Below are 14,755 nucleotides of genomic sequence, written 5' to 3' on the forward strand. Positions count from 1 at the left end.
TTTAAAACGCGTTCTTAAAACCGTCACCACTTTATCACAATGTTGATGTTGACAACGAGAGGAATTTGTCACAGTACTATAAAATGACTGTTCACTTATGTAGAGCAGCTGTGGCAGTTCCTTACCTTGGTGCAGCTCTCAGTGTCCGGGTTGCATTGGAGGATGTCTCTCACCATGGTGGCGTTCGCTTTCTCCACTGCCCAGTAGAGGGCAGTCTTACTATCCTGTTTTACACAGTTGAGTAAGGGTCATATTCATTAGGCACCAAACAAAAGAAACCTGACAGAAACAGGGCGGGACTACCAGAACATATCCAATAAGAAACGTTTGTTTTTGTTTTCCGTTGTTAAACATTTTGCTACGGTGTGCCCTAATAAATTGGCATGACGATCGATCAGAGATGTTAAAGGTCCAATGCGGCGGTTTTTCATCTCAATATCAAATCATTTCTGGGTAACAATTAAGTACTGTGATCGCTTTCATTTAAAATGGTCAAAAAGAAACAACAATAGTTTCTTGGCAATGAGCAATTCCCCAAGCAAGCATTTTGCGGGGAATGTCTGGGTGGGGAGGGGACTCCTACCTGTCCCCTGACGTCAATGTCGGCATATTTGTTTAGGAGGGCTCTGACGATCTCCACGTGGCCTCCTCGCACTGCTCCGATCAGCACCGTCTCCCCACTCTGTGACACACACACACAATAAACATCACAGGTTTTCAATACAGAGAACGCAAACTCAAACCAACACACAACAGAAAAGATGGGTTATACTGTAGAGGAGAAGACCATACGTGCTGTGACCATCAGCACATCTATCCATATAGCATGACCATTATCATTCAGGTTGATGTCATCCTGTCTAGACTCTACTGTTTATTGTCAGGGTTATCGGGGCAATGTTTCAGCTCATCGATGGTCATCTACCCTGTCTGGTATGTTGACGTAGGTGCCAGCGTCCAGCAGGTCCTGGACTATCTCAGTGTAGCCTTCCTTGGCAGCGATCATCAGGGCCGTGTTGCCGTCCTTGTCTGTCATGTTGACGTTGGGGTTCCTCTTCAGAAGCTCCTTCACCACCTCATTGAAACCACCCCGCACAGCCACGATCAGAGCGGTCATGGAATTCTGATAGGGAGAGAATAACAGTCAGGTTGTTGTCATTTCAACACAGTGTTTCCTTTTCATTGATTTCAGCTGAAGCCTATTTGTTCCCGATGAACGGGAATGAATGGATATCTATACGGACAAAGCTCTGACTCATCAGATAAGGCCTTGTTTTAAAGAGTGTGTAGTCAAGCGCATGACAAAAACCTCTGACAATGCATTTGTGAATATTCATACACCCCCCCCCCCAAGACAAAATAGATTAAAAAAATACATTTTGGAGTGAACCGACCCCTTGCTTGAGCCCATTGTGTGTGTGATCCGCTCAGGCCTTGTGTAATGAGGTTTTAACGAGAATAGGGAGGTCCACTTACCGCTCCCTCCTGGTCCACATCGGCCCCATTGACCAGCAGGTGTATCACACTGTCATAGTGGCCCTTCCTGGCTGCCCAGATCAACGGGGTAGTGCCATACTAAGAACAGGGGAGAAGAGAAAAGAAGAAAGAGAGAGAGAGCGTTGATGACTATTGAAACACCCGAATGTAGGGTCATTTAGTGTACTTACTTTAGGTTACTTTGTCATTTTTATTACTTTTATGGCGTTTTTATACAAGACAAATTGAACACAGGACCAGTGGTGAGTGCTTACCTTGTCAGAGCAGTTGACTTTAGCTCCGTGATGAATCAGGAGATGCACTATATCAGCATGGCCTCGTCCAGCCGCCCAGATAATGGGGTAGACGCTGTACTGTAAGGACAGACATTAGCATATTTAACTCATTCTGAAATACACTAATTATTTACCCATTTATAGAAGGCCTGATGCGCTTTAGATAGGAATAGTACCAGTGTACCTGGCCAGTGATGTTGGGGATAGCTCCTTTCTCCAACAGTAGCTGGGTGACCTCCACACGACCCTTATAGGAAGCCCACATGAGGGCACTCCATCCCCCCTGTACAGTAAACCACACAGGCGCGCGCACACACACACACACACACACACACACACACCACACACACTTTAAATGGGAAGTGGTGACAAGTATAGTTAGTGGCTATTGCCACAATTCCCACAGTGCCAGGGAGAAGTAGAGCAGTCATCTTCTGTATGATGTCATGATGTCATACAGCACGACATGCACATAGCCAAACAGTGGGTTTAATCCTGTTATTAGTACAGACAGGCTGGCACCCGGGTGGCTTAAGGCGTCAGCAGGCTTCAGTTCGGCTGGCGCCTAAGAGGTTTGGAACTCGAGTCTGCTCGCATACTCCCTTCAAAGACCTTCGCTTGGAAAGTGATTAAAATAAACGGCAATTGTTTGTCCGTTTTGAGACACCGTAGCCAGTATGCACTTCCTCAAAATAGTCAGAACGAATCCAAGATCCCTCAATAAATCTGTGTTACATTTTCCTGTTTTTGACGAGGAGATTTTCCATCTGACTAAGACGTCTGGTGCAGTATTTCTCAAGTGAAAAAATGTGCGTGAGGATGAGTCATCTCTCGTTGAATGACAACAGGCACTTCGTTGAAGAATCCTACGGTCGGCCAGTCGCCGACGTCGGCTAGCGACTTTTGGCAAAACATTGAAGAGACGAAAAATCTCTTGCCGAAGTCCAAAACGTACAAAAATAAATAAATAAATAGCCACATAATGTCACATAATGTCGTCATAACATATGCAGAAACTGTTCCCGAACTGACACGCAACACAGCCATGATTGAGTGCCTGAGTCACCTTACACTAGAACCAGTGTACCAGTGTAAATATGAAATGGAAATAGCACATTTCAGAAGGCAAAAGCTTTGGCTATGACACTCACAATGAACACTGTCAATTAGTCTTTACCCCTCCGGGGAACATGCAGAAGTGCAAAAACACGGCCTATTGAATAACCTAAACCGTACTGTGAACGAACAGAGCTGCAGACAGAATAGGATGTGAAGTAGGCTTCTTCCACTGAGAGGTTTGTATTACAGATATTAACCATATCCCAGGTTAATGTACTCCGGACATCCAGAGCTCAGTAAATGCAATTATTACAAAACGGAGGAGATTATATTGGAGGAAATGGAATCGCATCCCAAGCTAATGGATAAATCACTTCAAAGCAGCCTGGAATGGATTGCAGTCAGACATAAGACAGTAGAGGAAGAATATGAATAGACTCTTTCTACTGCGTGTGTGCGTGTGTGTGTTTGTGTGTGTGCGCGCGCGTTGGGTATTGTGACAGCAAGGAAAATATGAATTTCAGTGCAAATGGACCAATAAAGCAAGTATTGTACTGCATTATAGCTCTCATACAAAATACCCAATGGCCACCATCAATGACAGTCAATGACTGCTGTGCCAGAGTTGTAGGTGACCTTGTTCACCCCAGACGGTTGACCGCTTTTGAAAATGCATCCAGATAAAAGACGGTCCAACCTAAAATAATCCTCCTTTCATCTTTTAGTTATGCTGTTTTTTCCACACTTTTTCAATCAAACTACTACTTCAAGAGAAATGTTACACACAGGTACAAAAGCTTTACTTCATGTTGCCCAAAGTTTACTTTAGTGTCCACTCTGCAATGTCCTTGCCCAATACCCTGTACCCAGTGCCCACCCTCCTCTCTCACCATGTCCCGGTGCTCCAGGCTGGCATTGTTGGCCAGCAGCTCCTTCACCACCTCCACATGGCCCTCCTTAGCCGCTGAGATAAGTGCCGTCCAGCAGTCCTGTTGACGGGCAGAACACAGGGGTTACACTTGGTCACCACGGAAACTCCAATCATGTCGTCGTCGCCGTGGACCACCACCAATCAGAGGGCTGCCGGTCTGTATTAATCCGCTGCACAGTGCTGTACCTACCAGCTGGTCGTACCAGGTGCTCATGGACGCGGGGTGGAGGTGACAGAGAGAGCGTGTCAGATAGAGAACAGAGAGCAAAGGAGAGAGGGAGAGAGAGACGCGGTGTCCAGGTCTGGTCCGTCTCACTCAGTCTGGTGTAGTGAGAGTCTGAGTGTGTGTGTCTGAGGTTTAGTAAGAGGTTGAGGCTGGGTGTGTTGATGGAGACAGCAGCTCTACACCCTGTAATTTACTTTAACAGAGGCCTGAGGCATTCGACAGGTGCTCATTATGGGTCTCTGTGTTAACCCACAGTGTGGTGAGTTCATCAGGCTGGACACTAAGGGCTTTTCGGGCAGTGGAGACCAAATGTTAACTTTGTGCGGTAATGTATTCTGTTGGCATCATGGTGCATTTCAGGGTTGAACCATGGTTTTTACTATGTACCTTGAGCGACCTAAATCTTACGTGTTCCCAGCAGACTTATTCTCCCTGTCCTGAGCATAGGCGTGTGGCTGTGATTGGAAAAGTCCTAGGTCTAAAAGTCATGTGACAGCAACCCTCAAACCCATTGTCTAGCTACCATTTCTTTTAAGTGTGGTGTGCGAGTGTGTGTGTGTGTGTGTGTGTGAGTGTACCACGTCGTCCAGGTTGACGTTGGCTCCTCTCCTGATGAGCTCCTGGACCATCTCTATGTTGCCCTGCTCTGACGTCACCATGAGGAGAGTCTGACCATTCTGAAGGGGGGGTGGGGGGGGGGGGGGGGCAGAGACAGAGAGACGGTCACTAATCACAAAATAGTTACCCGAGCACTGATTTAATTGGAGCATTCACTTTTATAGCAAAACCCAGCTAAACAAATTAGCCTAGTACTTATTTAGATGTTTATGTTAACTCTCATTTGTATGTTTACTGTGTTCCGCGCGATGCCTAGTATCCAGTGGTCGTTGACTCACCTCGCTCCTGCTGTCCACCTCCTTGAACTTGTCCAGGTGGGCTTTTATGGCTGGCACGTTGTTCTCCTCAACGTAGCTGAACAGGCTCTGGGTGGCCAGAGTGGTCATCTTCAGAGAGGTGGTGGTGTCCATGACTACGCCTCACCACCGTGACTAGGAGACACAAAGAGAGGTTATTAGCCTATGTACACATGCACCTGGCACAGTCAAAGCTGGCTGGACATATTCGAGGCACATTGTCATAAGGACAACCCAACACATTAATAAGCCATGAGTCAACAACCACAAGTTGATGTTTTTAGTTCAAACGTCAGTCAACATCACAGGAGGTTGGTGGCACCTTAATTAGTGAGGACGGGCTCGGGGGTAATGGCTGGAGTTGAATAGGTTGAACGGTATCAAATACATCAAACGTGGTGACCATGTGTTTGATGCCATTCCATTTGCTCCGTTCCAGCCATTATTATGAGCCGTCCTCCCCTCAGCAGCATCCACCGGTCAAAATGCTTCTAAACGCGTTATGGATGTGTTACTGACATAGTTAAATCAAATGAATGGATTATGACTGTAAATAGGCCCTAAGCCAAGCAGTACAAACAAAGGGATTGTTTGTTGTCCACTCACTGTTTTGTGTTTCAAAAGGATGGTATTTCTTTGAGCTTTGATATGTTATCAGAAGTTCAACTTCGTAGAAGCAAACAGTGAGCAGTGCAGACAGAGTGCATTCGGAAAGTAATCAGACCCCTTACCTTTTTCCACATTTTCTTACGTTACAGCCTTATTTTCCTCCTCAATCTACACACAATACCCCATAATGGACAAAGCAAAAACAGGTTTAGACATTTTTGCAAATTTATAAAAAAATATATTTAAAAAATACCTTATTTACATAAGTATTCAGACCCTCTGCTATGAGGCTTGAAATTAGGAACCACCAAGACTCTTCCTAGAGCTGGCCGCTCGGCCAAACTGAGCAATCGGGGAAGAAGGGCCTTGGTCAGGGAGGTGACCAAGAACCCAATGGTCACTCTGACAGAGCTCCTGTGTGGAGATGGGAGAACCTTCCAGAAGGACAACCATCTCTGCAGCACTCCACCAATCAGGCCTTTAAGGTAGAGTGGCCAGACGGAAGCACTCCTCAGTAAAAAGCACATGACAGCCCGCTTGGAGTTCGACAAAAGGCACCTAAAGGACTCTCAGACCTTTAGAAACATCTAGTCTGATGAAACCATGGCCTGAATGCCAAGCGTCTGGAAGCAACCTGCCACCATCCCTATGGTGAAGCATGGTTGGCCCAGCGCCGCCCGGGTTAGGATGTCATTGTAAATAAGAATTTGTTCTTAACCGACTTGCCTAGTTAAATAAATAAAATAAATACAAATTGGTTGTGGTAGCATCATGCTGGGGGGGATGTTTTTCAGTGACAGGGACTGGGAGACTAGTGAGGATCTAGGGAAATATTAACTGAGCACAGTACAGAGAGATCCTTGATAAAAACCTGCTCCAGAGCAGTCAGGACCACAGACTGGGGCGAAGCTTCACCTTCCAACAGGACAATTACCATAATCACACAACCAAGACAACGCATGAGTGGCTTCGAGACAAGTCTCTGAATGTCCTTGAGTGGCCCAGCCAGAGCCCAGACTTGAACCCGATGGAACATCTCTGGAGAGATCTGAAAGTAGCTGTGCAGCGATGCTCCGCATCCAACCTGGCAGAGCTTCACAGGATCTGCAGAGAATGGGAGAAAAATCACCGCCAAAGGTGCTTCAACAAAAGTACTATGTAAAGGGTCTGAATACTTATGTAAATGTGATATTTCAGTTTCATATATTTTTATACATTTGGAAAAATGTCAAAAAAACTTTTGTTTTTGCTTTGTCATTATGGGGTACTGTGTGTAGATTGATGGGGGGGGGGGGGGGGATGATTTAATCCATTTTAGAATGACTAACTAAAAAGTCAAGGGGTCTGAATACTTTCCGAATGCACTGTACACTTGTATTTCATACAGGCCTAATAAGTATGGCAGAGGACATGAGACTGGACAGCAACTATAATTATAACAGTTAGAGACGGGCATGAGTATTCAAGCACTCAAATGAACTGTCAAAACTCGATCTTTAACCAGATTTATTTTTTATATACTTTAAAACGATTTGGTTTAAATCTTGTCTTGAAGAACACTTACATTTCATTTGGACTCTAGTGTTATATTTGTGCATGTGCATTTGCGGTACAGAACAAAAAAGAAACCATGCCAAGCATCACACGGTTTTTCTCCCAAAATTCCCTTGTTCCATCTGTGTCTCACTCGCTCAATTGCGTTCTGACCACTCCCTCTACACACATGCCGAGTGTACGCACAAGCTCTGTTAGGCCTATAACAACTAACTAATGGGATACACAAGCTACATTTATTGCCAAATGATGACAGTTGTATCACAAATTCAAAATGGACTGGTTGACTGAAGCAGGGAAATATGTGTTCCAATAATAAACTGCAGTTTTGAAATAATTGCGTCTGGTCTATTTTTATTTTTCGCTTAGGCCAACTTGCGTTTATCACCGCATGAACAAAGTCAAAATTGGCTATATCGCCCAAATTCAGGAAGGGAAAAAAAGCTTTTTGTTCTTAATTTAAGGTTAACAGTGTGGTTAAGGGTTAGGTATAAATAGGTGGGATGTATGACTTTGTGGCTGTGGTCACTACTGACAACCCTCCTTTGCGAACTGCTAGTGCCATTCGGAATTTGTACGCAATAACCTCCCTAAACATACAGGGTCCACACTGAAAATATGCAAAAACTTAAGTTTGTCTTCATCAAAGAGTGTACTTTAATCAGAATCATTAAGCTTAGGCCTAATCACCAAACAGAGTAATTCATCCCCATGCAGCGTTCAATGTGGAATTGTTAATCCATTTTAGAAAATTCCAAAGAACAGGCAGAATAAACTACAAATCTGTATATCGAAAATATGACCGATTTTGGCTTGCAACCCTGAAAAAAATGGTCTTTCAACTCGCCAAATTGAGCCCGGTTTCAAATGATCACTCCTGGGGAATAACTGTTCCAGGCGCAGGATGCACATCAAGTTAAATGAATGTCATGTGCACAAGTACAGTGGAATGCCGTTCTTGCAAGCTCTAAACCAAACAATGCAGTACAACAAAATAATGTAGAACAAAAACCTTACGAGAAATAAGAATCATTTTGCACTACTCTGTTCTATTTTATTATATTACATCATGTTTTTTTACTATAAAATGGGCGTGTCTTGACTGTGATAAGAGCTTGGAAAATAAGTGTCTTGTCTGCTAAATGAACAAAACAAGGCTATGCCATTGCACAGCCGTAGGGTTCTACAAGCAAGTGCCACTGCTGAGGTTACTTCCCTTTTGAAGATTGTGTTAATGATATAATATTTGAATAGTAAATGGCACTTTTTTATTGACTGAGTATATGAAATTACATGTTGTGTTTATAATGTTGTTCAGTGTGAAGTGTTGATCCCACCTGTCATGAGCAAAAGTAACAGACAGGTGTGGCATATCAATGAACTGATTAAACTGCATGATCAGTGCTAGCTGTGCCACTAGAGATTCTGGGTTTAAGTCCAGGCTCTGTCGCGATCGGGAGACCCATGGGGCGGCGCACAATTGGCCCAACGTCGTCCGGGTAAGGGGAGGGTTTGGCCGGCAGGGATGTCCTTGTCCCATCGTACACTAGCGAATCCTGTGGCGGGCCGAGCGCAGTGCACGCTGACATGGTCGCCAGGTGTATGGTGTTTCCTCCGACACATTGGTGTGGCTGGCTTCCGGATTAAGTGGGCATTGTGTCAAGAAGCGGGGCGGCTCGGTTGGGTTGTGTTTCGGAGGACGCACGGCTCTCAACCGTCGCCTCTCCCGAGTCTGTATGGGAGTTGCAGTGATGAGACAAGACTAACTACCAATTGGATACCACGAAATTGGGGAGAAAAAGGAGTAATAAAAAATAAATAAACAGCATGATCATTACACAGGTGCACCTTGTTCTGGGGACAATAAAAGGCCACTCTAAAGTGTGCAGTTGTGTCACACAACAGAATGCCATAGTTGTCTCAAATTTTGAGGGAGCGTGCAATTGGCATGCTGACTGCAGGAATGTCCACCAGAGCAGTTGCCAGCAAATTGAATGTACATTTCTCTACTATAAGCCTCCTCCAACGACTTTTTAGAAAATTTGGCAGTAAGTCCAACCAGCCTCACAACCGCAGACCACGTGTATGGTATCGTGTGGGCAAGCGGTTTGCTGATGTCAATGTTGTGAACACAGTGCCCCATGGTGGCGGTGTGGTTATAGTATGGGCAGGCACAAACTACAGACAACAAACACAATTGCATTGTTTTTATGGCAATTTGAATGCACAGAAATACAGTGACAAGATCCTGAGGCCCATTGTCAGGCCCATTTAGCAATTAGAATTTGTTATCTGTAATGGTTATGATAAAGTAGGCATTGATGCACACTATTGGCATATACACTGAACAAAAATATAAAACACAACATGCAACAATTTAAAATACTTCATATAAATTCATATAAGGAAATCAGTCAATTGAAATAAATTCATTGGGCCCTAATCTATGTATAACACATGACTGGGATTATAGATATGCATCTGTTAGTCACAAATATCTTTTAAAAAAATGGTAGGGGTGTGAATCATCAAACCAGTCAGTATCTGATGTGACCACCATTTGCCTTATGCAGCGTGACACATCTCCTTCACGTTAAGTTGTTCAGGCTGTTGATTGTGGCCTGTGGAATGTTGTCCCACTCTTCTTCATTGGCTGTGCGAAGTTGCTGGATATTGGCGTGAACTGGAACACGTCGATCTTGAGCATCCCACACATGCTCAGTGGGTGACATGTCTGGTGAGTATACAGGCCATGGAAGAACTGGGACATTTTCAGTTTCCAGGAATTGTGTACAGATCCTTGCGACATGGGCATTATCATGCTGAAACATGAGGTGATGGCGGCGGATAAATGGCACTGCAATGGGCCTCAGAATCTCATCACAGTATCTCTGTGCATTAAAATTGCCATTGATAAATTGCAACTGTGTTCGTTGTCCGTAGCTTATGCCTGCCCATACCATAACCCCACCACCATGGGGCACTCTATTCACAACATTGACATCAGCAAACCGCTCGCCCACATGACGCCATACACATCTGCCCGGGACAGATTCTACCGGGGATCATCCGTGAAGAGCACACTTCTCTAGCGTGCCAGTGGATATCGAAGGTGAGCATTTGCTCCCTGAAGTCAGTTACGATGTTGAACTGCAATCTGGTCAAGACCCTGGTGAGGACGACGAGCACGTAGATGAACTTCCCTGAGACAGTTCCCACCGTTTCATCAGCTGTCCGGGTGGCTCGTCTCAGACCATCCCACAGGTGAAGAAGCCGGATGGGTAGGTCCTAGGCTGGCGTGGTTACACGTGGTCTGCGGATGTGAGGCCGGATGGACGTACCGCCAGATCTCTAAAAAGATGTTGGAGGAGGCTTATAGTAGAGAAATTAACATTAAATTCTCTGGTAACGGCTCTGGTGGACATTCCTGTAGTCAGCATGCCAATTTCACGCTCCCTCAAAACTTGAGACATCTGTGGCATTGTGTTGTGTGACAAAACCGCACATTTTAGAGTGGCCTTATATTGTTTAAATAGCTTATTGATAGGCTTTTGGTGCGTATGGAAGATTTCAGGGATTATTTTTATTTCAGCTCATGAAACATGCGACCAACACTTCACACGTTGCGTTTCTATTTTTGCTCAGTATAGATAAATGCGCAAAAAAATATATCCAGTGCGGGCCTTTTGTTCTAAAAATATTTTTTATTTTAATTCGAGTACTCTAAAAAAAAAAACACACGAGTACTCAAACAGTCAAAAAAATAATAATGAAATGGCTACCCCTAATAACAGTAGGCTATGCCCCCATTACTCTGTCTCTGAACCAAAGATGTCGAACCCACTCATACTTCTGACAATCTGAACTAATTAGGAACTACAGTACGTCTTCCAGACATAGAGGAATAATGAGAGCAAAGCAGTCACCATGGCTACGTTAGACTATAAGACAAAACAATACAGCCCAATACAATAATGAGATGAGCTCCATCATTGAAGGCAAAGAAAAAGCCCGAAGCCTACTTAATTGGCAGTTATGGACATACACAGCACTCCAATTTCTGCTACTTAGGCTATGTCAGGATGTGCTGTGCCTTCTTAACTTTGTCTATTGGACAAGGGCAGGGTCTCGGCCTAAAATTGCCTTTTTACTATCAGCGATTGTAGCTGATCATTAGGCCTTAGCCTACATAGCATGATTTAGTTGAAAAATAATCAAACAAATGAGATGGGGAAACCTTTCAAGGATTGGCTAAGTGGAGAACGATTGTTGTGCCGTCTACTTGCAGAATTATGCGGTATGCCCAATGACAAAACTTAAGACAAAAAGAGCTGGAAAAGCCTTCATGAGCAACGGAGCCTGAAAATGTATGCCTAAACAAATACAATGATTTAGCCTATAAAACTTGAATGAATCATTTTATTAGCCTATACATAATATATTAACTTCAGCAAAGACCTTAGATAGGTCTTAATTATTCTTCCAACATCATAAATGCATAAAACTTTGTTTGAAAAAATTAAGATTCAACACTGCCTGTATGATTGTAAGAAAGAAGCATATTTTGAAAACTGGTGGCTACATCAGTCTGCCACCAAACAGCAGATGAAGAAAATTGAATCTGATTCTCTGCCTTTAGGCCTACATAGGCTAAATCTAAGAAAGTATGGTAAGGCTAGCAGATAACAGGCTTAGTTTAAAATGAAAAAAAAAGGTCTATGATTTATTTTCTCTCATATCAGATTATTCATACACACAACTGAACAGAGCCTTTGTTTACAGCTGAGGCAACACGAACCCGCTGACACACCCTCATGTGTATCAGAGGCAGCACAGCCGCTATCAGCACAAAAGAATGGACAATGAGTGACCAGACAACAATCAATGGAACCTCAAGGATTCCCTGCACAGAGTATTGATTGAGGGGGTTGAAAACTTCACCTCATCCCCCACCATTGCAAAACAGAAACCAACAAAGAAACACCAAGAAATAGAAGATAAGTAGACTAAATAGCCTTAATTTTACACAGGCCTCACAAATAGCAATGAGCAAAGTCAAATAACTAACAAAGAACCGAGTGGCTTACCTTTATGGAAAATGTCAATTTGACTGCACTGAATGGCAATGGCTGTTCTTCAATTACTATCCCTCACCCACACTGACTGAGTATCAACAAGCGCTGCCTAGGCTCCACATCCCTCCCTGACTCTCATGAATAATGGATGAGCAGGCAGAGCCATGCCCCAACCCCATTGTCACTGAATCCATCCTTTCACAGCTTTTAAAAAGCGGATGTCTCAATAATGAAACCCGGTCAAATACTAATGAATTAATGCATATTACCTTCTGATGCACATTTACTGAAAAGGATAAATAAGTTCTAGGTTCAAATACCACAAGAAGGACAAGGTAAAAACTCTATACCCACATGGTTTGGGCAGGCATAAGCTACAGACAATGAACAGAATTGCATTTTATCGATGGCAATTTGAATGCACAGAGATACTGTGATGAGATCCTGAGGCCCATTGTCATGCCATTCATCTGCCGCCATCACCTCATGTTTCAGCATGATAATACACTGACCCATGTCGCAAGGATCTGTACCAAATTCTAGGAAGCTGAAAATGTCCCAGTTCTTCCATGGCCTGCATACTCACCAGACATGTCACCCATTGAGCATGTGTGGGATGCTCTGGATCAACATGTACGACGGCGTGTTCCAGTTCCCGCCAATAACCAGCCTCTTCACACAGCCATTGAATAGGAGTGGGTCAACATTCCACAATCAACAGCCTGATCAACTCTATGCGAAGGAGATGTGTCGCGCTGCATGAGGCAAATTGTGGTCACACCACATATGGACTGGTTTTCTGATCCACGCACCTACTTTTTTTTTTTAAGGCATCTGTGACCAACAGATGCATATCTGTATTCCCCAGACATGTTAACTCCATAAATTAGGGCCTAACTGATTCATTTAAATTGACTGGTTTTCTTATATGAACTGTAACTCAGTAAAAATCTATGAAATTGTTTCATGTTGCATTTCTATTTTTTTGTTCAGTGTAGTTCCAAGATCTCTAAATTTAACCAGTCAGCTCGTTATAGCCTGTCTTCCTGTCATGGGGGATGAAAATGCTGACGATATATTTCCATGGGAATGTGTTGGTCACAAGGTCTTTTGTTTGGAAGAGCAAAGGGTCAGACAGCTTAGAAAGGACATGTTTCTGAATGCAACAGCCTAGGTACAGAGTTAATGTTTCGTCATTTTGCACCTAGCCTAAATGGCCTAAAAGTCCATTGGGACATGGTCCAACATAGCTCTGACGCAACCAAGAGACTTTTGACATTGTGCTGGCATCAAAGCTAGGTGTAACATAAAAATGATGAACCATAGGCTATAATGGGTGACTAACTATGCCAATGACGGACTTCTAAAGATAGCTAGACAACTCTTCAGATGTTTCTAATGTAATGAGCAGGTTACTGTCAGTGGTATAAAGTACTTAAGTAAAAATGCTTTAAAGTACTATTTATATTCGACAACTTTTACTTCACTACGTTCCTAAAGAAAATAATGTACTTTTTACTCCATACATTTTCCATGACACCCAGAAGTAGACCATACATTTTGAATGCTTAGCAGGACAGGAAAATTGTATAACTCACACACTTATCAAGAGAACATCCCTGGTCCTCCCTACCGCCTCTGATCTGGCGGACTCACTAAACACACATGCTTTGTTTGTAAATTATGCCTGATTGTTAGTGTACCCTGGTTTAAAAAAAAAACAAGAAAAAGGTGCAGTCTGGTTCGCTTTATGTAAGGAATTTGAAATGATTTGTACTTTTACTTTTGATACTTAAGCATATTTGAGCAAGTATATTTCAAACCAAGTACTTTTACTCAAGTAATATTTTACTGGGTGACTTTCACTTGAGTCATTTTCTATTAAGGTATCTTTACATTTACTCAAGTATGGCAGTTGGGAACTTTTTCCACCACTGGTTAGTGTGACAGCTTATTGGACAGTTTATGCACAATAAGCTGTCACAATGTCGCTAGAGGGGATGCCTCTTTCGAATCCGAATGTGACATTTATTTTCTCACTCCTACCTAACATATAGTCTAAATGTTGAATACACTTCATTTGAACTGACTCTACCTGTCCGCTGATTTCGTCCTTATTCGGCTGGAAATATGAGACAAAATATTCACAGGAAAGTCATATTTGACTTCCAAACATTGGTATCTGTGTGCCTTCTTCCCCCCTCCACGGTAAAAAAAAAAAAAAAACCTAGCGGTCACACCCGGAAAAAGGTTCCAATCGTCTTGACATAATTTATTTTCCAAACACTTCCAATTAAATACATGTTTGGTGTTGGCTTAACTTGGCGTGACGGTTTTGGTGACCTTGTAATTCTCTCTCGAACAAGGTGAGTTTTTAATCAATTTATTCGCCTCAATTTACTCTCAAAAATTCGAAATGTTAATTAGCAACAGAGAAGACCTCGGCAAGACTACAAATTCCTGCGGGTCATTTGTAGCCAACACTGTCGGCTACCGTTCACTAGCGCGACCGGATGCATTTTTCTGCCTTTCCATGGTGAATCTATGTGCTGTATTGAAATGAATAAAGTGTTCAACTTCTTACGTCCCCTTTATCCTTCTTAGCTAGCCACAGA

The 14,755-nt window shown here is 43.3% G+C and overlaps 1 protein-coding gene across 8 annotated transcripts in view; it reads right to left on the reverse strand.

The window, feature by feature from the left end:
• The window catches only part of kidins220a (kinase D-interacting substrate 220a), a 103,405-nt gene extending 88,813 nt beyond the window's left edge, over window positions 1–14,592 (reverse strand). For 3 of the 8 annotated variants that reach the window (XM_036962716.1, XM_036962715.1, XM_036962712.1), the window contains exons 1-10: window positions 12,153–12,288; window positions 4,885–5,037; window positions 4,567–4,665; window positions 3,722–3,820; window positions 1,957–2,055; window positions 1,752–1,850; window positions 1,477–1,575; window positions 926–1,123; window positions 584–682; window positions 126–224 (exon numbers count right to left, since the gene is read on the reverse strand). In XM_036962716.1, coding sequence (XP_036818611.1) covers window positions 126–224; window positions 584–682; window positions 926–1,123; window positions 1,477–1,575; window positions 1,752–1,850; window positions 1,957–2,055; window positions 3,722–3,820; window positions 4,567–4,665; window positions 4,885–5,016 — 1,023 coding nt within the window. In that variant the 5' untranslated portion in view covers window positions 5,017–5,037; window positions 12,153–12,288. Of the gene's footprint in view, window positions 1–125; window positions 225–583; window positions 683–925; window positions 1,124–1,476; window positions 1,576–1,751; window positions 1,851–1,956; window positions 2,122–3,721; window positions 3,821–4,566; window positions 4,666–4,884; window positions 5,038–10,284; window positions 10,417–12,152; window positions 12,289–14,235 lie in introns of those variants that run through there. The other 5 variants (XM_036962713.1, XM_036962714.1, XM_036962709.1 and 2 more) reach the window with 3 other exon arrangements.
• Between the last annotated feature and the right edge of the window lie 163 nt (window positions 14,593–14,755).

Source organism: Oncorhynchus mykiss, chromosome 25 (assembly GCF_013265735.2).
Source record: "Oncorhynchus mykiss isolate Arlee chromosome 25, USDA_OmykA_1.1, whole genome shotgun sequence".
Classification (NCBI taxonomy): Eukaryota; Metazoa; Chordata; class Actinopteri; order Salmoniformes; family Salmonidae; genus Oncorhynchus; species Oncorhynchus mykiss.